This window comes from Propithecus coquereli, unplaced genomic scaffold (genome assembly GCF_000956105.1).
Source record: "Propithecus coquereli isolate 6110/MARCELLA unplaced genomic scaffold, Pcoq_1.0 Scaffold608, whole genome shotgun sequence".
In the NCBI taxonomy this organism is placed as follows: domain Eukaryota; kingdom Metazoa; phylum Chordata; class Mammalia; order Primates; family Indriidae; genus Propithecus; species Propithecus coquereli.
The window spans coordinates 111,465-138,404 of NW_012152041.1; the positions used below are offsets into that span (position 1 = coordinate 111,465).

The 26,940-nt window shown below is 45.8% G+C and overlaps 1 protein-coding gene across 1 annotated transcript in view; it reads right to left on the bottom strand.

The window, feature by feature from the left end:
• Positions 1–5,509: 5,509 nt before the first annotated feature.
• Positions 5,510–26,940, bottom strand: part of FBP2 (fructose-1,6-bisphosphatase 2) — a 25,205-nt gene continuing 3,774 nt past the window's right edge. Inside the window, exons 2-7 of the mRNA XM_012659381.1 lie at positions 26,445–26,607; positions 24,045–24,137; positions 13,320–13,460; positions 9,475–9,612; positions 7,057–7,176; positions 5,510–5,922 (exon numbers count right to left, since the gene is read on the bottom strand). Of these exons, the coding sequence (XP_012514835.1) occupies positions 5,728–5,922; positions 7,057–7,176; positions 9,475–9,612; positions 13,320–13,460; positions 24,045–24,137; positions 26,445–26,607 (850 nt within the window). The 3' untranslated portion in view covers positions 5,510–5,727. The remainder of the gene's footprint in view (positions 5,923–7,056; positions 7,177–9,474; positions 9,613–13,319; positions 13,461–24,044; positions 24,138–26,444; positions 26,608–26,940) is intronic.

Genomic DNA, 26,940 nt, shown 5'->3' on the forward strand with positions numbered 1-26,940 from the left:
GGCCTTCCAGAGAGCTAGGATTACAGGCGTGAGCCACCGCGCCCGGCCCACCAAAGTGTTTTTACAAACTTAAGCAATGACACCCCTGCTTGTGTGTGCCAGTGTTTCATGATGGTAACTAGGCCACATTAGTGTGTTCTGCATAAAGAGTTTGAAGCTGCTTGTGTTTTCCAAACTCATTTCCCTTTTGACTGATAGCATAATCTAAAAGCAAAAGGAAAACTATCCACCTCTTGGCACAGTGCGTAAAGAGAAAGAAAGAGCGGCTATCACTAGATGCCCCCTTTATCCCTGGTCACTAACGGGCACTGTGAGCACAGGATTCCAGGATGACGGCAAGAGAAGTGGGCCACACCCTGGGGTGATGGCCCTTTGGTGGTAATGCTGCTCCTGGCCTCAGATGGTTAGGCTCCGAGCACAGGCGATGCCTGCGGCGGTGCCCACGTGTGCCTCTATGTCCATGTGCCCCAGAATCTCTGAAGAGTTTGCTTCCTGCTGACGGCTTCTGGTTTCTCCTGGGCTGGCTGTGAGCAGCCTCTCCTCAGGGCCCTGCAGCTGGCGAAGGCCTGATCCGCAGAGAAGAGCATGCCTGCGGCATGTAAGGGGCACTTAGGCTCTGGACGCCCAGACTGCACTGACAGGCCTCACGGGGCCTGGCCAGGGAAGGCTTGTCTGCTGTTTCCAGTGGCAATTAGTGCCCCGAGTACCAAAGGAGTGCAGTTCAGGCTGGCAACCCTTGGAGGCCCCTTCCTGCTCTGTTTCTCAGCTATATACATTTTTTTTAATTTGGGGGATTTTGTGTTCTTTTTTTTTTTTGAAATTTTACAAAGTGGCATCATGTCACGTCCTTTTGCAAAATGCCTTTCTCACCTACCATTACAGCTTGGTCATCTTTCGTATTGTACTCAGAGACTGTGATGGTTAATTTTATGTGTCAACTTGACTAGGCTTTGGTGTCCAGCTATTTGGCCAAACACTAGTCTAGAGATTGCCATGGAGTTACTGTGAGGACGAGATCACCGTTTACAACCAGTTGACTTTAAGTAAAGGAGGCTACCTTTGATAATGTGAGTGGGCTTCATCCAATCCGTGGAAGGCCTTACGGGGAAAACTGAGTTTTCCTGGAAAAGAAGGAATCCTGCCTGGAGCGTGTAACATAGAAACCCGGCCTGAGTTTACAGCGCACTCACCTGCTCTACAGGATTGCCAGCCCACACAATCACGCAAACCAGTTCCTTAAAGTAAATCTGAGTTTGTGTGTGTGTGTGTCTGCACCTATTGGAGAACCTGACCGATACACAGACCCACCTTCCCCTTGCAGACCCACCCACCATCTCCTACTTTTCCTTCATATCTTTCTCATGTTTTTTTCTCTTCCTTGCAGAAAAAAAGGAGGTGATTGGATGTCATTAGATGAAAGCGAAGTCAGAGAGTAAAGAACATGTCAATTATCATCAGGTTGGAAGGAAATAAAAGGTCTTTAGGGTTTTAGGCCAATATATATATTTCTTTCTGCATTTGTCTATTTTGATGTTAAGAATGTCTTTGCATAAAAATATGGAAGGTATTTATTTCCATATTCATGATAGACTGGGGTGGGTTTATAAGTCCCAACTTATTCAAACTGCTGCCTAGTTTTCCACCTATCAATTCCCACCCTACTGATGGACATTGAAATTTGTTCTCGTCTTTTTACTGTTATAAACAATATGTAATTTTTAAAAGGTACTATAGGGTTTTTTGCAGATACCGAGATGTAGGCCGGCTGGCTCAGAGGGAACTGCACATATAAACTTGCCAATGTTAACAGACCTGGCCAAATTGCCCTCCCGAAAGGCTGTGCCCAGAATCCTCTCCTGGGAGGGCATCTCTCAGCACCTTGGGCACATTTGAAATATCAGTCTTTGTTTTTTTTCCAGCATATTTAGATTACATATATTGCCTTTCCCCACCTGAGCTTCAAGCATGTCCATCCCCCAGACGGTGTGCAACGCACCCATTAGGTGTGTATATACCCATCCCTCCTTCCCCCTCCACCTGCCCGACACCTGATGAATGTTATTACTATATGTGCACTTAAGTATTGATCAGTTAATACCAATTTGATGGTGAGTACATGTGGTGCTTGTTTTTCCATTCTTGTGAGACTTCACTTAGTAGAATGGGCTCCAGCTCCATCCAGGAGAGTACAAGAGGTGCTATATCACCATTGTTTCTTAAAGCTGAATAGTACTCCATGGTATACATACACCACATTTTATTAATCCACTCATGTATTGATGGGCACTTGGGTTGTTTCCACATCTTTGCAATTGTGAATTGTGCTGCTATAAACACTCGAGTGCAGATGTCTTTTTAACAGAATGTCTTTTTTTCCTTTGGGTAGATGCCCAGTGATGGGATTGCTGGATCCTTTTTTGTTTTTGTCAATCTGGTAAGTGAAAAGTGGTAAATCGTTTTATTTTCATTTACCTGATCATCAGTGAGGCTAACCATCTTATCATGTGTTTATTGATGATTTGTGCTTTCTCTTCTGCAAATTGCAGTTTCATATCTTTAGTTTCTCTATGGATAGTTTATCTTTTTCCTCTTAACATATGCGATTTTTGCTGTTTCACTTTTTGTCATATGTTACAAATATTTTCCCCTTGGCTGTCAATTGTCTTTTAACTTTGTATGTGTTATCTTGATGTTGTCACATTTATCTTTCCTTTATATCTGTTGCTTTGTATCTTTTGATCCCATTTAAAGTCATAAATATACTCCCCTTGATATTTCTGTAATAGGTTTATAGGTTTTTTATGTTTAATTCTGTAATTCACCTGGAATATGTTTTGGGATCAAGCTTTATTTATTTTCCCAAATGACTAGCTAATTATCCTAACATGAGTCATTCTTTCCCACCAATTTGAAATAGCTTGTTTTCTTCTTCTTTTTAAAAAGTACCTATTAAAATGGTCCATGGCTTTTCTCCTTTTGATGTGTTAATGGGTCTGCCTCCCAGCTGCTGAAGCCCATCTGCCCAAAGTACAATTGGAGACCCCTTCCTCCATGGATGGTCCTGCGTTCCCCAAGTGAGGCCAGCCCTGTATACTGCACTCTTTGGGAATCCTTGAAAATGGAAAGAACAATTAGATTTCTCCTGAGGCAGACATGATCATTTTAAATTGGAAAGGCAATGAGGAGGGAAGAGGTTCTCAGATCACTTAGGCAGAGAGCCCAGTCAATGATGTTTCTGGATCCTGCCTGTAAAATCTCTGGTCACCAAGGCATCATTGCACTGATGCCCTCGAACGTTTGATATGATAGGTAGCTTCTGAGAATGGAATGAGAATCTCAGCCCCTTCCCTAGTACCCTGTCCTTGGTTTTGACCTGCGGGGACCCAGAGTCTCAGCTTTAAGAATGTATATGAACGGCCAATGGATCTTCCCTGAGATCTACCATGTCCACCAAAAGAATGTAGGCGGTGACCGAGGTGTTGCCTATCACCTTGGCTTCCAACAAGACCTGCTCCTCCTGGTGGGTACTCTTGACACTACATGCTGCAAACTCACCAAACCAAGGTATTCATAAGATATTTCGAAGCAAAGATTTCAGTTTGAAACTTCGAGATATAAGTCTTAGATAAAGTGCCTAAGAAAATATTAAGAGCCCATTGTTTAGAATCACAATTTTTTCTACAAAAAGAAAATCTTTTTTCCTTTTTGGGAAGATGAAAAAGTTTTATGTATTAAAATTTTGCTACATCTGCTACAGCTGCCAAGCCATGGTGTACTGAGGAACAATGTTGAGTATAGAATTGTACCTAAGCTGAAATATGCCTGCAGGTTGTGCAAACTACCCTGCCCACGGCTAACATGGGAAAGGCCAACCTTGCTTCCACCCATGGCTTCTCTGAGCCCCCACCTCCACATCACTGCCTTTTCCCTTAATCTAAGGCATTACTGCAATGGATTTTCTCATGTTGAATCATTCTTGAATTTCTGGGTTAAGTCTGACTTTATCCTGATGGATCTTTATTTTAAATACTTTGGGATTTGATTTGTTAATGTTTCATTAAGAATGTTTTGGTCTCCAGGTCCTTAGACATTCAGAGTAATTCTTGTGAAACCAAGCTGAGATTCTGGATGCATATTCCACCGCCTCCCTAATCTTGACAGAGGTTGGACATCTGAGGAGTCATTTAACTAGTGAACTCTGGTTAGGCCCTGGGATAGATTAAAACATTTCCCCTAAAACTGAAAATGCAAGGTTAAGGGGTTGAGAAAAGTAGATATTAACTTTTAAATATGGATTCCATTTAGTATCAGGCTTTGTCAACAGGTGACCACATGTTTTCCATTCCAACAGTGACTGGTCATCCAAGTTATAGACTCCTAAAAAAGGCTCGATCAGAAATTTCAGAATTTAATAGCTGTGAGATTTCTAACTTGAAACTTATCCAAAACAAGAGACAAAAACTCTTCCAAGAAATTAATTCATTCTACCCAAAGAAAAAGAAATCAATGTATCAAAAGATACCTACACTCAAATGTTTATTGCAGCACTACTCACGATAGTGAAGTGTCCATCAGCAGAGGACTGGATAGAGAAAACATGGCACATATACACAAGGTAATACTATTCGGCTATAAAAAGTAATGAAATCGCACCTGTTTCAGCAACACGGGAGCAACTGGAGGCCATTATCTTAAGTGAAACAAGTCAGACACAGAAAGACAAATACTGCATGTTCTCACTTATAAGTGAGACCTAAATAATGTGCCCGCATGGACGTAGAGTGTGGAATGATAGACGACGGGACTTGGAAGGGTGGAGAGGTGGGAGGGGGGTGGATGAGGAGAAATTACTTAATGGGCACAACATATGTTATTCGGGTGATGGATACCCTAACCGGCCTGACTTCACCACTACGCAATCTATGTGTGTAACAAAATTGCGCTTGTACCCAATAAATTATACATATTTTTTTTTTTTTTTGAGACAGCGTCTCACTCTGTTGCCCGGGCTAGAGTGCCGTGGCGTCAGCCTAGCTCACAGCAACCTCAAACTCCTGGGCTCAAGCGATCCTCCTGCCTCAGCCTCCCAAGTAGCTGGGACTACAGGCATGCACCACCATGCCCGGCTAATTTTTTCTATATATTTTTAGTTGTCCAGATAATTTCTTTCTATTTTTTAGTAGAGACAGGGTCTTGCTCTTGCTCAGGCTGGTCTCGAACTCCTGACCTTGAGCGATCCACCCGCCTCAGCCTCCCATGAGTGCTAGGATATACACATATTTTAAAAAGAAATTGATTCAGCCATTTATACATATATATTTATGAGGGAGGAAATTAATCACTATAGGACAAGACATTAGGTTAAGCTTTCGGCCAACCAAAACAAATTCTTAACTGATCTATGCACTTTCTGTCCCCAAGCATATAGTTGCTGATTACTTGGGTTGACGGACTTGGAATTACAACGCCATCTACTGCTGTTCATGACGGAAGACAAATCAAAGTCGTTCTTTTCACAAGTGGGTTTTATTTTTAACCCTTTATGTTGACCACAGAATCACCTGTGGCTTGCGAACCTGTCCTTAGCAGTTTGTGGTTGCTCTTCTGCGTGGGATCAGGTGGACTGGCCTTTGCATTCTCATCACCATCGTCTCTGTTTATCATTCATTTAGAGTCCTTAGGACAAGGTACAAGGCAGAGAGAAGCAGGCTCGTGGGGTCAAACTCACTACCTTCCTGTCTGGTTCTTCTGCACACAGGCAAGATATTCCTGTACATCATCTGGGGACCCTAGGATGAGGGGGACTCGTTGGTGAATAGCCTCTGGCTTCACGTCCAGTACGGGCTGGGTGCCTGTGGTCGCCAAGCCCCCTGCCTGCTCAATGATATAGGCAACAGGATTGCATTCGTACAGGAGCCGGAGCTGCGGAGGAACAGAGGCAGGAGGATAAACTCTGCAAGTGGCCAAACATCCCGAGCCATGCCCCGAAAGCTCCAGGAGGAGTTTCAACTGCTGAGCTTCTGTCTGTCTCCTTAGAGTGAGTGCGTTCGTGCACCTCATGAGAGTGGGCCACTTGAGCTCTAGACCCTACAGAAGGCTGGATGCATCAGCTGGGACTCATCCCAGTGGCCTCTGGGGGCCTCTCCAGCCAGGTGGGGCCCTACCTGTCTCGTGACCTTTGTGCCTATGGGAGACCTGCCTCTTGACTTGGAGATATGAGATCTAGGTACCCGTTTCTTGCTGGCTTAACAATGAGGCAAACTGACACAGTAGGCCTGGTTAGAAGCCTTACTATGTGAGACTTAAGGCCGGTAAGGAGTCAAGCCTTGGTCAGGGGCATGGAGGACAGACGAGGTTTGGGGTGTCAGGCAATAAAGTCCCAGACCGTAACCAATTAGCCTGATCATAAGATTATACTTGATAATACAAGTATTTTCAACTTTGTGTCATAAAGTTGCATTTAGATCTTCTAGGAGCTACTTTTCCAGAATTATTGGATGAGTTCAGAGGAGAAGTTCTCATTCCTGAGTTTGAGACCTCTCAGGGAATTCTCATGTGGATTTCAGGGCATCTGTGAACTCTCCGCAAATGTATGTGATGTGTACGTTTACACGCATTTTTTTCTGGGAAGTGGGCTGATAGTTTTCATTAGATTCTCTAAGGGGTCCATGCTCGCAAATCACTTGGTGCTGAACCTAAAAGTTAGGCGCAGCCTGTGGAAAGTGAGAGGTAAACACAGCTGGACGCCCAGTGAACGAAGGATGGGCGTGAGGCCAGAGGAGGGGAAGGCCAGTGAGAATCGCCAGTGCCCATAACGCCAGCCTTCCCCTCCTCCACACCTTCTACCGCAGCCGTGATACTCACTAGCGGGAAGTAGAGCTTGTTTCCCTTTCCCTCCCCACTTGCGCGCATGCGTGCACACACACACACACACACACACACACACACACACACACACACAAAGCAGCGCACAGCAACCCAGCAGAAGGTGTGAGGGAAGGGGGATCTCCAACCACTCACTGACCGGCAGCCAGCCCGTGGGCAGGGGAGAATTACCTTGCCCTTAGGACTCTTCTGGTTGGCTGGGTACAAGAAGATCCCTCCGTAGACCAGGGTGCGGTGCACATCGGCCACCATGGAGCCCACATACCTGGCCCCATAGGGAGCACTGCCATCCTGGAAGGCAGAAAGGGAAGGGCCAAGATTCAGTGGGTTTGGCGACTAGCCAGCACCAGCGCTGGGGTCACAAGTCCAGGTGGTGTGTCCTCTGCATCCCTGACCCTCTGTTCTCCACCCACTAACTTAGAAATTGAAAAAGTTATTTAATTGTGCATTTCATTCATTATGAGTCTCTCAAACTTCAGCCAGTGATTGCATTCATTAAATGCAGGACTACTTAAAGTGAGACAATATCCTGTAGCAATCTTACAAGACCAGCTAACCAAAAGAAGAAAGAAAGAAAGAAAGAAAGAAAAGAAGGAAGGAAGGAACAAAGAAAAGAAAGAAAGAAAGAGGAAGGGAAAGGAAGGGAAGAGAAGAGGAGAGAAGAGAAGGAAAGAGAAAAGAAAAGAAAAGACAGAAGAAAAGAAAAAGATTTCTACGTGAACAACAGTTGTTAGGCAGCTCCTTGAAGCTCCTGCTTGGCTTACTACGGTTCACAGCACTTTTAGCTTTTGGAGAACCAGACCTCCTTGAACAATGACAACTTTGCACTTACTACAAGCAGTGTTTATCCATTAGCAAAATTTTAAACTGTTTTAGCAATTATTTAAAGACACAAATCAATTTATTTGTAAACCTTGATTTCATTAGTCACACATGTAATGTAAAGAATGTTGGTTCAGAGAGAAATAAGTCAAAAGTCATGACCTTCCTTAAAGTAGACATAATAGGCAAGGCATGATGATATGATAAAATTGCTCCCAGAGGCAGGTTTGTCTTCCCCCATTCGTGACCGATCTATGATTTCTTCGTTTAATCTAGTGATTCTCCGACAGTGCAAAGGGAGATAGCAAAGTCCTCAGTGCAGCCATCCAGGGTTTTGTGCTCCAAAAAAGTCTGGGATTAACTTGGCGTCGTATAAATAATGAGTAATGATAAGCTAAGTCAAGCTTCAAAATAAGTATTTTTTTTTTTTGGAAAAATTAACTGTCCAGACTTTAAAGACTTGAACACAAGCTAGAGTGACTCGTGGATCAAGAGTTGAGTGAACACCAGTAAGATCAAATGTTGTAACTGGCATCCTCTCAAGGCGTTTTGGTTAGAAACCTGTGTGTGTGTGTGTGTGTCTGTGTGTGTGTGTAACGTTACTAACATTTTGTTAAAGTAAATTAAAATGGAGACCAGGCCTGAAGAATCCCTGAGCCAACAAAGCAGGTCAGGTTGCATAAGACCTCAACCTTGCTTGATTTGCAAAACAAAGCACAACAGAACTTGAGCTATTTCTTATAAATGCCTGCACAGTGCTCCAGCAGCCTTTGCAGGCTTATCACACACGGAGCTATTATTCTTCTTGCTGCCATGTACTGCCACTCCAACCAGACTGCAGCTTCCTGGAGATGGTGACCATGTTCTGTGCTATGTGCCCACCACAAGGGGTAGGTAAGTGTTCTACCTCTCCTCCTGTCGTAACGGAGGTGGTGTCCTCCTCCTATCTACAGCCCACCCTCTTCTCGTCTGCTGGTTCCTTCTCCTCCAGCCTCTCACAGAGCTGGGGACATCCATCATCCCCACCTCTCCTTTCCCACCACTGCAATGCTCCTGCTCATTCCTGTCATCAAACAAGGACAATTCTGCAAGAGTTTCATGGGAAATCACTAAGCATGCACCGTATAGTCCTGGTTTGGTTTCTTCTGACTTCTTTTGTTTCCTAATCTTAACAAAATCTTTAAAGGGCACCCATTTTTCTTCAGTTAATAATGTAAAAACACTACACTGACATGGTTAGATTCCCAGGACCCTCAGTTCAATAAAGATGCACTAAACCACTGATACCATTGCTTATAAAAGTGTTTTGCACTTGATGGAGCTTACGTTGAAAAATAAAGTTTATATTTTTTATTATCATTTAATTCCATTTTTCCACAAATGTAAGTCCTCTTGAATAATGATTCCTTCTAAAAGCAAGTGCAAGTGAGTGAGTGACTCCATAGGTTGGAGCTCAGCAAGCAAGTGACATGAGAGGTTCTGGCCTGAACACCTGAATTTTGGAAATGTGGTCCCTACCTTCTTCATAAACAATGTCTCCTGGAAAAAAGGCAAATGTAAAGGTAAGTATTACCTTTAGTAGGTAAACTTTAGCTATGAAAGACATTGATTGCTTATGAAGAAAGACAGAGTCCACCATGCTCATGCTGACCAGAGCCATAAGTAGTAGCAGTAACCTCTTCAGCAATGCCCCTGAAGCCACCACCCAGACAAGACCCCACGGAGACTACATTCTCCTTGCTAACGGCCTGGACTTTCTTCACTCACCTCAGGGAATTTCTTTTTCTGCACATATTCAGTGGTGGCAGCATCAAAATACTTGGCATAGCCCTCATTGAGGCTGTAAATCTTCCCTTTCTTCTTAATTTTGACATCTTTTTCCACCAGGACAAATTCACCAAGAGCCTGGAAAGATGAAGAGAGACGCCAGGAAGAAGAGAGACACCAGGAAAGAGAAGCCAACAGCACACTGCACAGCAGTCAGGACGTGAGAAGATGAGGACCTGCGGGCAGAAGCCAGGGATGGCGGTGGCCCTGCTGGAGCTTGCCGCGGTGTTTCCATGAACGGTAGACAAGACAGTGATGACATGGCGCCTGCACAGGAAGCTCATGCAGCGATATAACGAGAGGTGAAATAACTCAAAGGGAACAAGGCCCGTGGTCTTCTTTCTTTGCCTCTGTGCCTTCCACCGTCAGCGAGGCCCCTCACTTACAACAAGCCTGACTGTATTATCTCCCAAGTTCTCATCCCCACTTTAGGTTTTCAGGAACATGGGGCCATATACAGCAAGAGGAAGAAGTTACATCAATGTATAAGGGATGCATTTTGACTATTAATTTGTGGGCCAGCTATTTTGTTTAATGATTGGAAACCATTAAAAGTCCCTGGTATCCCAACCACTCCTACCTGGGGGAAAAAAATTCCTTCAGTTATAACCTGGGTTCACTGGGCATAAGGAAAAAGTAAAATCTAAAGGAATTTTCAGACATTAATAAAATTGTACCCAGTCCCCTGCACTCCCCTTATGGCCGCTGTGGTCAGCACCTGCAGGGCATCCCTCAGACACCCTTTATCTAGTTCTGGTGGTAGCAGTTCCTGAGGATGTGACTGGCGAGGTGCAGATGTCACCTTAAGGTGTCTCTCTAAGTCACTAGGTGGAAAGTCAGGGCCCGGAACCCAGCTCTGTTTTGATGAATGTCAAAGATTTCGAGAAAACAAAAAACTCCCCAGATGACAGCTCACAGCTGGTAGCTAGACCAGAAGGTTCCCAAGGAACACTAAAGATACTCCCAGAATGTAAAGAGACAAGGCCATGCCAACCATGTCTGAAATAAGACAGTGACAAGGATACTCAACAACTACAAACATTACAACCATTCCTCTCTTCTGCCTAACATCAGTGATGACTGCTTCTCTCCCAATGAGTCTCTACCCTCCCTGTAATCTTCCTGCCTCCTAGGTAAAAATTATTAATATATTTAATCATTAACTGCACCCACTTCTAGGCAACATCCAATCCAGAACAGACCCTCTGTTCTTTTAATCCTCCTTGGAATCATCAAGCCAACACCCAGGTGCTATAATAGGCCCACACCAATGCACAGCGCCCCATGGTTCATCTGGGTGCACCCCTTGCCCAGTAAACCCAGCTTCCTTTTATTATAGGTTTGCTCTGGATGGTTCATGGGCTTTATTAACTCTATATGGACATTTGTTGCTTTGGAGCTGTCCAGCATTGAGATCCACTTCTAAAAAACACCCTAATTTCCTTCGAAGAATTCGCTCTTTCCATTGGATACCAGTCTAGGAAGACTCATGCATGGGCCTCTCCTAGGCCAAGGTCAGCATGGGACTTAGCTTGAACATTAGATGCTCCTCCTTGGCGTTGGAAACCTGAGTGAGACACAGAATTGTGGTGGTGCCCAGACCAGACTGGCTGTGCTGTGAGGCCACTCCTGGGCTCCCTGCTTTATGGTCCTCCAGACCTGCCTGTGTCCAGCCTCAGCTTCCCATCAGTGCAGTAACTCATTGTACTTAGTTGAGTCAGAGTTGTTTTCTCTCTTGCTTCTCAGCCTAGAGCATGGCAGACACACAACTGTCCCCTAAACAGTGGTGGTCACCAGCCCATGTGAATGGAGGAGCCCATTCTGCATCAGTGTGAGATGCAAAGGCCTGGTTTATCCACCCCTGGGCCCACTGTGGGGACCCTCAGGCTCCTGGAACACCATTTCCTACTGTGGGTGGAGTTGGTAGCGATGCCTTACCGCGGTCTGGAAAATATGTTCCTGTGTCTGGCTGTGTGACCACCAACGATCACTGACTATGAACATGGCCGCACACACTTCGATAAGAGGAACCAGAGCCTTGTCACTTGGAAACAACATCTCCCATTTGTAACGAATGCCTGGACATTGAGTTTCCCACAGTGGAGAGTGTGGCTAACAGGAGGTGGTCCCTCTGTGCCTGAACAACTTGTGCGTTCTGACAAAATCAAATGACCAGCCCTGCAAACCCACAGGTCAGAGAAGCTCTGATGCCTCCCAGGAAACTATGCCCCATGGAACCCTGGCTCAGGAAGCTGCCGGCCGCCCTCCATGACATTTCTATCTGTGACAACTGCCATGAGCTGCCTCAGCTTGACGTCAGCATCCAAACAGGCCTAAGTGTCGTACACTGGGTCTTTGCTCCAGTGTCCTTCTCAGTAGGGGACATGACCCAAAGTGTTTTTGGGCTAACACACAGAGATCCGAAAGTGTTATTGTTTGGTTCATCTCTTCCTTCTGTCACGCAGACAAGCTCTGGTGCCCACCTATGTCCAGACTGGCCTCTCCCTCATGACTGAAGGCAGGATGCAGAGGCTGGGTGCCTGTGACTCCTGGCATTGGGTCCCTGACTCAAAGGCACCTCCCCTCTGTCTTTAGAACTGCTCAGAAGGTTCTTGGAGATATTTTGCTTGCACTCCAGAGCAGTGTGTTCACCCTTCAGTCTGGTTAAGCACAAAGACCCTGAGGGTGACTCCTCACACCCAAGTCACTAGCTTGACCTTGGGCAAATTACTTAGCCTCACTTCTCTCATCTGAGAATGGGAACAGTAGCAGGACATGCCTTGCAGGGCTGCTGTGATCTTTAAATGCATTCATAGATGTCAATTGCTTAGAACAGGTACCTACATTCCTACCATTTACTAAAAACTATGTAACTGTTAGTGTTGTTTTAGAACAATTTTAGAAAGGGCACTTTATTGCCTGAGAGTAATATTTGTAAACCATAGAATTTCTTCAAAAATAAGGGGACACTGGGGCATGAGCAAACTGATGCAGCAATGGGTCTTGGTCTAATGGGGTTTATATGTAAAAAGATTCTATTTGAAAATGTTCCTGGGCATTCATACTGCAAAATCTGTTCTGTCAGTGAACTTTTCTGTTTTGAAATTTTGCAACCCCAGCTCCCTGCACACAAATGCACTAACAGGCAAACTCCACAAGGGCTGGAATGATTGTTTCATCAGTGCTGTATCTCCATTGCCTACAATGGTGCTTTAGTACATAGCAGATGCTCAATAAACATTTACAAATGTTTATTGAATTAACCTGAAGTACTGACCTTTCATCTGGGTAACTACAGGAGGCTTTGAAATGGTCCTTGGTCAACATTATTTGAGTTTGCACAACACCTGACTATACTTGGCAAAGCATTTCACAAGTGATAAGCAAAGATCTACCATTTAAACATAAAATTCACAGAGCAGTCTATGCAATGGTGCTACTCTAAAGAATCTGTGCTTCTGTCTGGAAATTGGTGGCATTGCCATTATTAAATCATGGTGTTCATATAAACCAAAGAGATTGAATTAATTTTTGGAGAATAAACTCCCTAAGGACAGGGCCTGAGTTGATGCAACAGACTCTGTAAGTCCCCTCTCCCCAAAGTGCCCTCATGTGGACAGAGTTCCTTCATGTTTTCTGATGATGGTGTTGGCTCCCCAAACTAGGCTCTCTGGCCCCCAAAATAAGTATTAGGAATGACCAGGAAATTATCCTAGGGGACTAGAATTAAAATACAGAGGACCGTGGAGTCCCCAAGCACAGATGGCACTGTATTCTGTACCTACTGGGTCAAGCATGAAGAGGTCCACTCCTTGCCCCGTGGAAAGAGCCACCAGGGTGGCACTGCCATACAGCGCATAACCCGCGGCCACGATACTGCGACCAGGCTGCAGGGCGTCCTTTTCAGAAGGCTCATCCTCTGTGGTCTGCGGGAGACAGGAGAGAAACGCGGTGTGTTATTGCTGTCTCTGGAGACAACCTTTGCCAGAGGCCGGAGCTTCAGCTCTCCAGGACCCACCGAAGGAAGTGCAGTTCTCAGAACTTCCAGCGGCAGTGAGTGCGTCCACAGGGAACAAGGTGCCATGTGAGCAAACAGGTCAAGCCGAGCCATTGCCGAGGCCACTCGTGGACTTCTCCCTTCCTGTTTTCCAAACATATTTGTCGGCACCCTGCCGGGAACAGTGCTCCAGGATGCTCAAACCACAGCCCTTCCTAATCTTCACACGCTCCGAAACTGTGTCATAATGACTCAGGTCACCCCGTCTGATTTGGCGCCGTAGCTCATTCCACATGCTCAGCAGCCCTCTGAGGAGGACAGCACTGTCATCTCCACAGCCCAGATGGGGAACTCGTCCCTGAGCGGTTGGCCAGCTTGGCCAGCGTCAGAAAGCCTCAGAGCTGGACTCACACCCAGGCAGCGTGGCCCAGAGCTCCTCCTGTTCCACGTGCTGCCCTTGAAGGCTTGTCCCTGCCTGGCCCTGCTGGGGACCCCACCTACAACTCAGAGCACTTTCCCGAGGAAGACCCTCCCTTGGCCGTGGCAGCACCAACAGTGCTGATGCAAGTGGAAGTCAGAGAGACAAGGCGGGAAGCTGAGGAAGGAACAGGGCTCTCCACAGAGGGGCAGAGGGGCAGGGGACACTTGATTTCGTAACCCATTTTTCCTGATAGCTCTGGAAGCTTCCTTCCCTCCCCCACCTCCTAGCTCCCTAAAATGCAAGAGAATAAAACCTCATGAATTTGGGAATGTGGGTGGCGAACATCCAGCTCCCATGGGAGGAGCTGAGCTGGGCTCGGGGAGCGACAGCCGGGCCGCCCCCTCTGGGCACGCACAGGTCTTCTCCTGACCCTCGTCTGGGAGTCGGGCTGCACCGCAAGCACTGCGGGGAGGGGGCGATTCTGGACAGACACCCATGCTCTGCTTCTGCGGCTTAACGTCACAGGGACAGCTGCCGTGAGAGGACTTTGAGGCAAAGGAAAGACGTCCATCACCTAGTTCCAAATCGAAAGACCCAGGTAGGCTCAGCCTCACGGACTGGGGCAAATGGGTCCGAAATATGTGACAAGTTGAGGCCTCAAACTCACTTCCCAGGGTCCCCAGAGATGGCGGTGCTTGGCTGCCAGGGTTAGAACTTGCTGGTGTCACTGCTTCTGAGTCATTCAGTTCTCTACTGTGTTCCCAGCACCACGACCTTGGCTATGCGATTAGACACTCTGTTCTCTCCACACACCAGTGAGTCTGTGGCTAAAAGACAGGCCCGGAAATACTACTAGAACTTTCCTGTTGAGAAGAAAACTCCAGAGAGAGTGGGAAAGCAATGGAGGTGGAAGACACACTTTTAAAATTACGAAAAGAAGAAGTAATTATGTACATAGGAAATAGAACGATACGATATGAGCCCACATATTATACACACACAGAAAGTATGGCAATCGTGCTAATTAACTTTCAAGAAGAGTAACTTCTAAATAGTAAAACAACAATTTGAATCTATACAGGACTTTGTATCTTTCGAAGTGCTTTCACGTTATGTTCTTGCGGAATACTGGGAGGCTGTATAACCCTCACTTGAAGGACAAGGCGGGAAGGTCCAGAGAGGGACGGGGACCTTGTCCCTGCAGGCTAGGCCAGCTCTCTCCAGCTCTACCTCAGCGCCCACGGGTAGTTGGCCGTCTGCTGGAAACATTCTAAGAGCTTTAGTTTAAAATCAAAATTCACCCTTTTTTAAAAATGGCACGTTCCATATAATATTTTCTCTTACTTTCACAATCCTGCATTCTTTCTAATACTTTTTTTTGCAACTGAGAACATTTTCCATTTGAGCACATGTTTAATCAATCGGCCTCACTTTCTGATTTCCAGGCACATCCAGGCTCTGAGCACTCGGCCCTAAAGCCGTGATTCCCAAAGTGGACCAGCAGCTTCAGTGTCAGCATCACCTGAGCTCTCATTTGCAGTGTAGGTTCGTGGCCCTCCCCAGGCTACAGCACTCTGTCTTCCCACGCGCCCTCCAGGGGGCTCTGATGCACTAGGGTTTGGGAACTGCCCTAAGTGTGATCTCCTAAAAAGCCTCAGAACAGTGGAAGGCAAAGGCAGTGTTAGGTTTTTAAATGAAAATCCTTAGTCTTCCCCATGAAACTTCTGAATCATCTTTGTTCAGACATTCAGAGGTCACATTTTCTGTAGGAAACCAGAGTCCTGTTCTCTCACTTCCTCCTGGACTGGGAGATGCTCCAGTCTTCTGAGCCTCAGCTCAGCATCCCACCTTTGTCATTAGCTGCCTTTGTCACAGTTCAGGTGGCCACAGATGTGGGATTGTTTCTAGACTCTCTTTGTGTTCCGTTGTTCTATCTGTCCATCCTTATGTCAATAAAAGTGTAGGCTTTTCCAGAGGTTTATTTACCAATAAAAATGGGGGAGGGGTTCTCCTGAGCCCACAGAGGTGTCAAAATCCACACCTGAGATTATTGAGATAACAAGACCCCTTCTCCCATCAGAACAACCCCGAATCCGTCCTTCTCATGAATACTCTGATTTTCAGTTTTCTGTGACTCCGTCCCCTGCCCCACAACTTGTCCGTTTATTACTTGTTCATTTCAATGAGCTCAGCTATGCATTTAAAGGCATGGATGATGTATTTTATCTAGCATGTCCGGATGTTTTGAAGTAGGGAAGTTTTTACTTTGTCTAGTCTGTGACTTCGTTGCAAATAAAAAATGTCGACTTTAAGAAAAAGGGGAACCTTACCAGCAGAGGGCTGAAAACAGCATGGAACATCCTAAATGGTGTTCAGCATTGCTCCTTAGAAATAAAAGGGAAGAAGATAGCTTTCATAGATCTCTGACAGTCCTGAAATATTTCTCTTGGTGCTTATCAGAGATTCTCAGAAGTCCTGGCTGGAGACGGGCATCCTCCCTGGTTCTGATGAGACTCTCAGATGCCGTGACAGCCCCATGAGGTCTCTGAAGCGAGCTGCTCTCTCAGTAGACATCGCCTGAGCATCAGAGAGCTTCCCTTCATGACTTGTTTTCATAATACCCATCCTGAAAGTGGTTCACTAGTCTCTCAAATTTGCCCCTTTTCTTTAGAAATACAAATATTATCAGAAGGAATCCATGGTTATTTGGACTAGCCTTCAAAGCATATGCTTAATTTAAAATTTAAGACAAAAATCTCCATGTCCAAGCTCATGTAAATTCAAGTGTGAATGCCCTACACTGTGCACAATATTAATAATATTCCTCTTTGTTGTTAAGCCAGTTGGTCTTAAGAAGTTCTGAAGAGCTGCGATGATGGAGGTGGGCAGCACACCTATCAGATCCCTGTCCTGCCATTACTCCCTGGGCAGTTTCAGCCAAATCACTTACCCTCTCTGTGCTTTCATTGTGTATCAGTGAAAAGTGACAGCCGCACCTGCATGTGCCTCATGGGGCTGAGCTGAGGACTAGCCCAGGAACCGTGCACCGAGGTGAGGACAGCCTTGCCTGACTCACCATCAGCTGTCAAGGGTATTAGCCCTGGTGATAAAACCAGTATTTAAAGCCACCTCAGGGGGCGGAGCAAGATGGCTGAGTAGAAACCACCAGTGATCCTCCCTCCTGATGGACACCCAATTCAACAACTGACCATGCGAGCGAGCACCTTCAGCAAAACTAAAAATCAGGTGAGCGATCATAGGATCTGGTTGGAACATTATGTCAAGAAGAGAAGCACTGAAGTGGAAAGAAAAGACAGTCTTGTTTTTCATGTGTCAGCCCTCCCCCTTCCCCCGGCAGTGCTGCACCAGCTCACCCAGTGGAGAGAGAGTCTTTGTGCCCAGGGGAGGGAGAGTGAAGTGATTGTGGGGCATTGAAACTCAGGGCCACCTTGGCACAGGGGACACAGCACAGGCAGAATTCTGCTGGTACCCACAGAGGGAAATCCTCTGCCCCCAAACCTGAGTCTCAGCTAGCCCCACCACCTGCTGCCAAAGAGCAGCGTGGAGCCTAGACTAGATTCTTAAGGTAGTTGGGCCACAAGGGCTGCAGTCCTTGGGCAATTCCTGTAGCTGTGCTGGCTTAGAGCCAGTGGAATTTGGGTGCACATGACCCAGTGAGACACCAGCAGCTGTGGCCAAGCCAGTGCTGTGTCACCCCTCCCCCAACTCCAGGCAGTGTGGCTTAGGGGGAGTCTTCTTCCACCTAAGCAAAGGAAAGGGAAGCGCTCAGAAAACGTTGTTTTGAAACTTGTGCATCAGCTTAGCCACAGTAACATAAAGTACCAAGCAGACTCCTGAGGTCCTTGAGTCCAGGCCTTAGTTCCTGGGCACACCCTTGGCCAGAAGGCAACATGCTGTCTTAAAGGGAAGGATCCAGTCTTGGCGGGATCCACCACCTGCTGATTAAAGAGCCGTGGGCTAAGAATGAACATCAGAGGTAGGCAATAGTTCCTACTGGCTTTGGGTGAGACTGGGCTGGCATCAGAGGTGTGACCTGGTGCTGGTGGCCACAAGGCAGTGACAATATCACTTCTCCCCCAACTCCAGCAGCCCACCACAGAGAGTGAGGGAAGAGAGTGAGAAACTTTGCCTGGTAATCCAGGGAATTCTCTTGTATTTTACTCAAGCTGACCAAGGCTGTGCCATCATCAGAAGTTTCTAAGAGGCACAGCATTACTGAGCTTGGGGCACCCCCTGCTCTGATATAGCTGCAGTGACCAGAGACTTAGATCACAACACTCAATTCCATTTGAATATCTGGAAAGCCTTCTCAAGATGGACAGGTTCAAACAAGCCCAAACTGTGAAGATTAAAATAAATACCTAAACTTAACCAACGAAGTGAAGGATCTCTATAATGAAAACTATAAAACATTAATGAAAGAACTTGAGGACATAAAAACATGGAAAGATATTTCATGTTGTTGGACGGGAAAAATCAATATTGTTAAAATGTCCATACTATCCAAAGCAATCTACAGATGCAATTCAATCCCCATTAAAATACCAATGACATGGGTAGGCAGAATCAACATTGCTGAAATGTCTATACTATCCAAAGTGATCTACAGATTCAATGTCATCCCTATTAAAATACCAACATCATTTTTTGTGGATCTAGGAAAAATAATTGTACACTTCATATGGAACCACAGAAGATCCCATATAGCAAAAGCAATCTTAAGCAAAAAGAACAAATTGAGAAACATCAATTTGCCAGACTTAAAGCTATACTACAAGGCTGTAGTAACTAAAACAGCATGATACTGCTCAAGAACAAAGACATAGACCAATGGAACAGAGCTGAGAACCCAGATATAAAACCATCCTCATATAGCCATCTGATCTTTGACAAAGCAGACAAAAACATACACTGGGGAAAAGAATCCTTATTCAGTAAATGGTGCTGGGAAAATTGGATAGCCACATGTAGAAGATTGAAACAGGATCCACACCTTTCACCTCTCACAAAATCAACTCAGAGTGGATAACAGACTTAAACCTAAGGCATGAAACTATACAAATTCTAGAAGAAAATGTTGGAAAAACTCCTATAGACATTGGCCTAGCCAAAGAATTTATGAAGAAGACCCCAAAGGCAATCACAGCAAGAACAAAAATAAATAAATGGGACCTGATCAAATTAAGAAGCTTCTACACAGCCAAGGAAACTATCGTAAGAGCAAACAGACAACCTACAGAATGGGAGAAAATATTCACATGCCACACATCTGATAAAGGGCTGATAACTAGAATCTATATAGAACTCAGGAAAATTAGCAAGAAAAAACCAAACAACCCTATCAAAAAGTGGGCAAAGGACATGAACAGAAACTTTTCAGAAGAAGATAGACTAATAGCCAACAAACATGTGAAAAAACACTCAACATCTCAAATCATCAGGGAAATGCAAATCAAAACCACAATGAAATATCACTTATCTCCAGTGAGAATGACATTTATGAAAAAGTCCCCAAACAAAAAATGTTAGGGTGGATGTGGAGAGATAAGAACAGTCATACACTGCTGGTGGGACTGCAAACTAGTACAACCTCTGTGGAAAATAATATGGAGATACCTCAAAGAGCTACAAGTAGAACTACCATTTCATCCAGCAAACCCATTAGTGGGCATCTACTCAAAGGAAAAAAAGACAGTCTATAAAAAAGACATCTGTACTTGAATGTTTATAGCAGCACAATTCACAATTGCAACCCAAGTGGGCATCAATACATGAGTGGATTAATAAAATGTGGTATATGTATATCATGGAGTTCTACTCAGCCATAAAAAACAATGGTGATATAGCACATAGCACCTCTTGTATTTTCCTGGATAGAGCTGGAGCCCATTCTACTGAGTGAAGCATCACAAGAATGGAAAAACAAGCACCACATGTACTCACCATCAAATTGGTATTAACTGATGAACACTTAAGTGTACATACAGTAGTAACATTCATTGGGTGTCAGGCAGGTGGGAGGGGGATGGAGGGGATGGGTATATACACACCTAATGGGTGCAGTGTGCACCATCTGGGGGATGGGCACACTTGAAGCCCTGACTTGGGTGGGGCAAAGGCTATATATATAACCTAAACATTTATACCCCTGTAATATGCTGAAATAAAAAAATACCAATGACATTCCTCACAGAAATAGAAAAAATAATTCTAAATTTATATGGAACTTCAAAAGACTCAGAATAGTCAAAGCCATCCTGAGCAAAACGAACCAAACTGGAGGAATCACATTACCTGACTTTAAATTATACTACAGAGCTATAGTAACCAAAACAGCTTGGTACTGGCATAAAAATGGACACATAGACCAATGCAACAGAATAGACAACCCAGAAATAAATGCACACATCTACTAGGAACTTATCTTCCACAAAGGTGCCAAGTACATTCAGTGGAGAAAGGATAGTCTCTTCAATAAATAGTGCTGGGAAAACTGGATATCCACATGCAGAAGAATGAAACTAGACCTCTATTTCTCATCATATACAAAAATCAAATCAAAATGCATTAAAAATGTAAATCTAAGACCTGAAACTGTGAAACCACTAAAAGAAAACATTGGGGAAATACTTCAGGACATTGGTCTTGGCAAGGACTTTTTTTTTTTTGAGGCAGAGTCTCACTGTGTTGCCCAGGCTAGAGTGTCGTGGCGTCAGCCTAGCTCACAGCAACCTCAAACTCCTGGGCTCAAGCAATCCTTCCTGCCTCAGCCTCCCGAGTAGCTGGGACTATAGGCACGTGCCACCATGCCCGGCTAATTTTTTCTATATATTTTTAGTTGTCCGATTTCTTTCCATTTTTTTAGTAGAGACGGAGTCTCGCTCTTGCTCAGGCTGGTTTTGAACTCATGAGCTCAAACAATCCGCCTGCCTCGGCCTCCCAGAGTGCTAGGATTACAGGCATGAGTCACCACGCCCGGCGGCAAGGACTTCTTGAGTGATACCCCACAAAGCACAGGCAACCAAAGCAAAATTGGGCAAATGGATCACATCAAGCTAAAAAGCTTATGCACGACAAAGGAAACAATCAACAAAGAAACAACCTACAGAATGGCAGAAAATATTTGCAAACTACCTGTCTGACAAGGGATTAATAACAGGAATATCTAAGGAGCTCCAACAGCTCAATAGGAAAAATATCAAATTATCTGATTAAAAAATGGGCAAAGGATCTGAATAGACATTTCTCAAAAGAAGACATATAAATGGCCAACAGGTATATGAAAAAATACTCAACAACATTCATCATCAGAGAAATGCAAATGAAAATCACAATGAGATATCCTTTTACCCCAGTTAAAATAGCTTTTATCAAAAAGACAGGCAATAACTAATTCTGGTGAGGATGTGGAGAAGGGGGAACCCTTGTAGACTGTGGAGAACAGTATGGAGATTCCTCAAAAAACTAAAATAGAACTAGCATATGACCCAGCAATCCCACTGCTGGGTACATATCCAAAGAAGGGGAGTTCAGTATATGGAAAAATATCCACACCCCTATGTTTATTGCAGCACTATTCACAATAGCCAACATGGAATCAACCTAAGTGTCCATCAACAGATGAATGGCTAAGGAAATTGTGGTACATATACATAATGGAATATTATATAGCCACAAAAAGAGTGAAATCTTACCATTTGAAACAATAGGGATGGAACTGTAAAATCTTATGTTAAGTGAAATAAGCCACGCACAGAAAGACAAACCTCACATGTTCTCACTCATATGTGGGAGCTAAATATTAACAATAATTCATCTCATGAAGATAGAGTAGAATGACAGATACCAGAGGCTGGGAAGGTTGGAGCAGGATAAAGTGGGGATGGTTAATGGGTGTAAAAATATAGTTATATAGTTATTTGATATCACAACAAAATGACTATGATCAACAGTAAGTTAGGGTATACTTTAAAATAACTAAAAGGGTGGAATTGCACTGTTCCTAACACAAAGAAAGGATAAATGCCTTAGGTGACGGATACCCCAATTACCCTGATTTGATTAATTCTCATAGTATGTCTGTATCAAAACATCACATGTACCCTATAAAGATATACAACTATTAGGTACCCATAATAATTAAATTTAAAAAATTTAAAAAATAAGTAAAGCCACTTCAAAGATGCAACTGGGGACCTTTTTGCAGATTTGCATAAATACTACACTATTTCCTTCTTTTACCTCTAAACTGTACCTCAAAAGGCTAAGCAAAGCTCCTTCACTCACCTACCTCATTTTTGCTTAACTTGAGACATCTCAGTCTTCAACTTTGTCAGATACCAGAGAAAGGGTCTTGTGTCATTTTCTCCCTCAGCAAAAGTCTCCTTTTCTCTCTTCCTCCACAAAAGAAGAGACACCAACAGGGAAGGCAAAACTTCCCGAGATTTCCTCCAACTGAGGCTGGCTTGGCTTCTGTTTCTTCCTCCAAGAGAGGCGTGAATAACACTCCCTGCTTCCTTGGGTTCCTTCTCAGAGAGTTTACGCTAATTCACATGTTCTTCTAAGGCTGTTTTCTGCTAAGCTTTTGATGGGTTGCTACTAAAATTTGCATTCTATCCCATCCCCTTTCTGGGACAACAATCAGCCCAGCACACATATGTACGGCACTATGAATACCTACAGACCAGGTGACAGGGGCATAGCTAGCCCTCCAGTGAGTTTATAATCTAGAAGGAGCACTAAGAAAGACACACATGGAAAGCTAATCACACAGACATTACGTAATCAACGCCAAACTGGTAGTACAGAAAACAAGTGCTGCCTCACTCCTGTTGTCCTAAGTAGCTGAGTGGGGAGAGCATGTGCGTTGGGGCCAGAGAGATGAGTCTCTACAGCCAGCCCAGCCCTTTACCTGAGGGCGGGTTACCCAGGAACATCCCAAGAGACCCCCAAGCACCCCTGGTCTCCTTCTGCCTGAAAGCCTCAAGGGCAAAGGCTCAGCCTTCGCGGTCGGATCAAGGTCTGATTCCCAAATGCAGGCACAGCCAAACCGTATCCTCTGGACTGCGTGGTCTGTCGTGAAGTTTCTAGTCATGCTGGATAGTCACAAGCCAACCCATATGATCTTCTCTGTTAGGATTCTGGGGTAGGCAAAACGGCCCCAAAGACGCCCTAATCCCCGGAATCCATGCATCTATAGCACCATACGGCAGAAAGGACTTTGCGGATGCAATGATCGGGGTGATGGACTAGGGAGATTACCCTGGTTTATCCGGATTGGATTAGTCCAGTGTAATCAAATGAGCCCTTAAAAGCAGAGAACTTTCTGTGGTTGGAGGCAGGGAACATGAGACAAAGTGTTGCCTTCACTGCCCTTTACTGGCTTTGAAAATGAAGGTTCACAAACCACAGAATACCACAGCCTCTAGAAGCTGAGAAGGACCCCGGCCAACAGCCAGCAAAGAAATGAGGACCTCGATCCTACCTCAGACTGCAACTGAATTCTGCCAACCGCCTAAAGGAGCCGGAAAACAAATTCCCCTGGAGCCTCTTGACAAGAGGCCAGCCTGGCTGTCACCTTGATTTTGGCCTCATGAGACCCTAAGCGGAGAACCCAGCCAAGCCTGCTCAACCTCTGGCTACGGAAGTGGGAGATAATCAACAGGAGCATTGTTTTAAGCCTCTAAACGTGTGGAAAGTTGTTACAGCAGCAACAGAAAACTAATACAGTAGGAGCTGAGATGCACAAAGACAAACAGAGTCCCCACTTGCCACCTGGGACCTAATACCATGTCCGAGTTTGTGTTGCATCCAGACTTTCAAAACAAGGTCCCGTCAATCCCTCCACTTTACCCTCCCAGGAATGCTGGGAAGTAGAAACAGAGAGAATTCCCAATTCAGTTCTTCCACTGAGGGGGCTGAGGCAGAGAGAAGTTCATGGTTTGCCTACGGTGGTGTTTCTAGTTAGTGGGAGCAGAGATGTTAGAACTCCAAACTCAAGGAAGGCCCTCAGCACAGGAACCTTCCAGAAACCACCACAAGGAGGCATGAAATGGCAGCCTGTCTACTCACCTTCCTGTAGATGGCGAATATGGTTCCGATGGAGGCCAGGCAGTCAATGTTGGAAGATCCGTCCAGTGGGTCGAAGCAGACTACGTACTTCCCCTAAATCACAGAGGGAAGAGCCACTGGTCAGAACATCTTCCCCTCAGCACAACTGCTTTGTGTCAGGGCCGTGCGTGGCAGACAACACCACACCAGAAAGAGATATAAGCCACGGCATATCCTTGCCAAAAAGTGCCATTGCTTGTGGAGGGCAGGGCACCAGCACACAGGACTCCTGCCGTCTGTCAGGGCCCGCCCTGCCCTGCACAGATTGGTTGACGCTGCACGGGGTGCTGGAGGACCCACCCCTCCAACGGCTCTCCTCCCTAGCCTGCTCTGGCTCCACCCTCCCTCCCACCTGGGCCCACCAGGGCTCAGAGCTGCTGAGGATGTGGCAGGAACCCAGGTCCGGAATTGGCACCTTGCAGGGAAGAGGCGGCAAGTGGAAGATGAGCTTGGGCCACCACTCAAAGATGCCCAGGGCCAGCGCCACTCATGTCCACTGTAAGGGCAGCCATGGGCTTAGGGATCAGTCTTTCCGGGCCTGTCCCCAGACAGGTCTTTTGTTTTTTGTTGTTTCTTTTTTTTTTCATCTTGGAGCATTTTTGCCAAAAGACTTCAGAAAATCTCAGAACAACATTCCCAGGGCCTCGGGGTCTGTCTCCTGAGACGGCTGGTGCGCACAAAGACATCAGGAGAATGAGAACACTCCTTTGATTTTGCTGCATCCAACCCTCCCGCGCAACGTGAAGACAAGAAGACAGAGTGGGCGCGGTCTTAGGAGACCCACGTCCCGCACAGCCGCCCACTCTGCTGTCACAGGCAGCTCCGGCCAACGTTCCATGGAAGGAAATCTCCAGATACTTTACACGGGCCTCCCGTGGGCAAGGGCCTGAGAGAGCCCTCAGTGACGGCATCAGAGTCGCCTGGTTACTTGGACTCTGGGAACAAAACCTCGAGTAAAGTGGGAGGCCTTTCTCCCTCCACCCAAATTAGTTTCCCTGACTTTCCAGTGAGGAATGGCCCAGCTTTGTCTGAGCTTTATTTTTGTTTCTTTTTTTGCTCAGCCAAAGGGAGGGGAAAAAACTGGAATCATCCATAAACTGAGAAATTCCCCAGCCTCTGTACAAATAATCCAACTTAGCCCAATCACTCATTCATGCATTCATTCAACAGATGTTTGTTGAGCATTTAGCATATGCTGGAATGTTCCAGATATCGAGGTTTCGAGGGGAAAACCATGGAACTGACACTCCAGAGGGGACAGAGCGCAGGCTCCACGCACAGCAGCTTGTGGTTAGTGCCCCAAGCAGGGTGGGGGGTAGGGAGCAGCAGGGGGTAACCCTTGATGAGGGGCCTGACTGGAATTGAGGAATGAAGACACAGAGGACCAGGGAGGGGAATTTCGGGCAGAGAGATGAGCGGGTGTGGAGTATTCAAGAACTAGCATGAGGACCTGTGTAGGTTAGACTGAGACAGAAAGGAGGGTCATATCAGGTGAAAATGAAAGTTGAAAATAACAGGTGTAATTTAGCTTTAATTATGTGACACTGGTGTAAAAGTGCCTTGCATGTTACCTGGCATACAGTAGGGGCTTAATAAATTTGACTTTACTTACCTTTTCCATCCTTCCAGCTAATCACAAAGAAATGGCCCCCTGTCCCCAGGGCCTAGTGTATGAAAGAAGGGCAACGCCCCAGCAGCTGTGTTCTATTTCTCTATTGCAGCTGAACATCGGTGGGATTTTTTGGCCACTGGCAAAACACTCTCCGTGAAGGGCTGTTCATGAACCCACAGAGAACACGGCCCCGCCCCAGCCATGCCCTGCACTAACCACCATCACCATTGCATCAAGGCAAGAGCACAGGATCTTCATGATTTCTTTTCCATATTAGTCTGACAGTTGGTCAGGCAGGAAGAAATCTCTGCTGAGCCCACAACCCCCTCTGGGAAGTGTGGGGTGGGGGTGGGGGCAGAGACCAGAAGGGGGAGGGAGAATAAGAGGCTGTCTGGTGCAGCTCTTCCCAGGAGCTCTACTCTTTACTGGATTCCACAAGGTCCAGCCCCAAAGGTGCCGGCACCTGTTACTGGCACACTAAGTGAGCAGCCATGGAGAGCCCCCTACTGCTAGGCACTCCTAAATCACTCCGACTTATTCCTTGAATGAACCACTGCCCTGCTATGGAGTATTCTTTAACTAGTCAGCATAAGACTTCCAACCAAAGAAGTGTGCAACCCTTGGATTCCCCAAAACAAATGTAAGATACAGAGGAAAATCCCAGCAACTGCAGAAAAGCAAGACACACTCTTCCCAGCTCCGTAGCACCATCTGCTGTTTGGCAGGGGCACTGCAGCCCCAGGACGCACCCGCCTCTCTTTGGCGGTGATAATCGCCTCTTTATTCTCTTCTGAGACCAGGACGCAGGTGCTGTAGGAGGACTGGAGCATGTTGATCACCAGGGCATTGGATAACACGTCCAGTTTCTTCACTTCATCTCCCGTCACGTTCACGGTTCCTGCGATCCCGTACCTACGACGACAAAGGGCTGGATGAAGTCACTGAGGGAGTCCTCGCTCCAGCAAAGAGCCCCTGATGCCAAACACCAGCCCTGCCTCCCCCCTTTCTTTCCTGTCTCTGGAGTCCCCAGATTATAGGTGCAGAAGAAGTAGACTGCGTCTCAGTGGTGGCTCTAAACCTTGCTTCCTCTGCACCTCGGGAATATGGTCATATTACCGCAGTCCCCCAGCGGGGTGAACCCGAATCCATCTTGCTGAAGCGCAGCCCACACTCAGCGCTGGGAGGGGAGGGTGGGAGCTCGTCCAATCAGACACCATAACCAAGGACTCCAAAAAGCAAAGGACC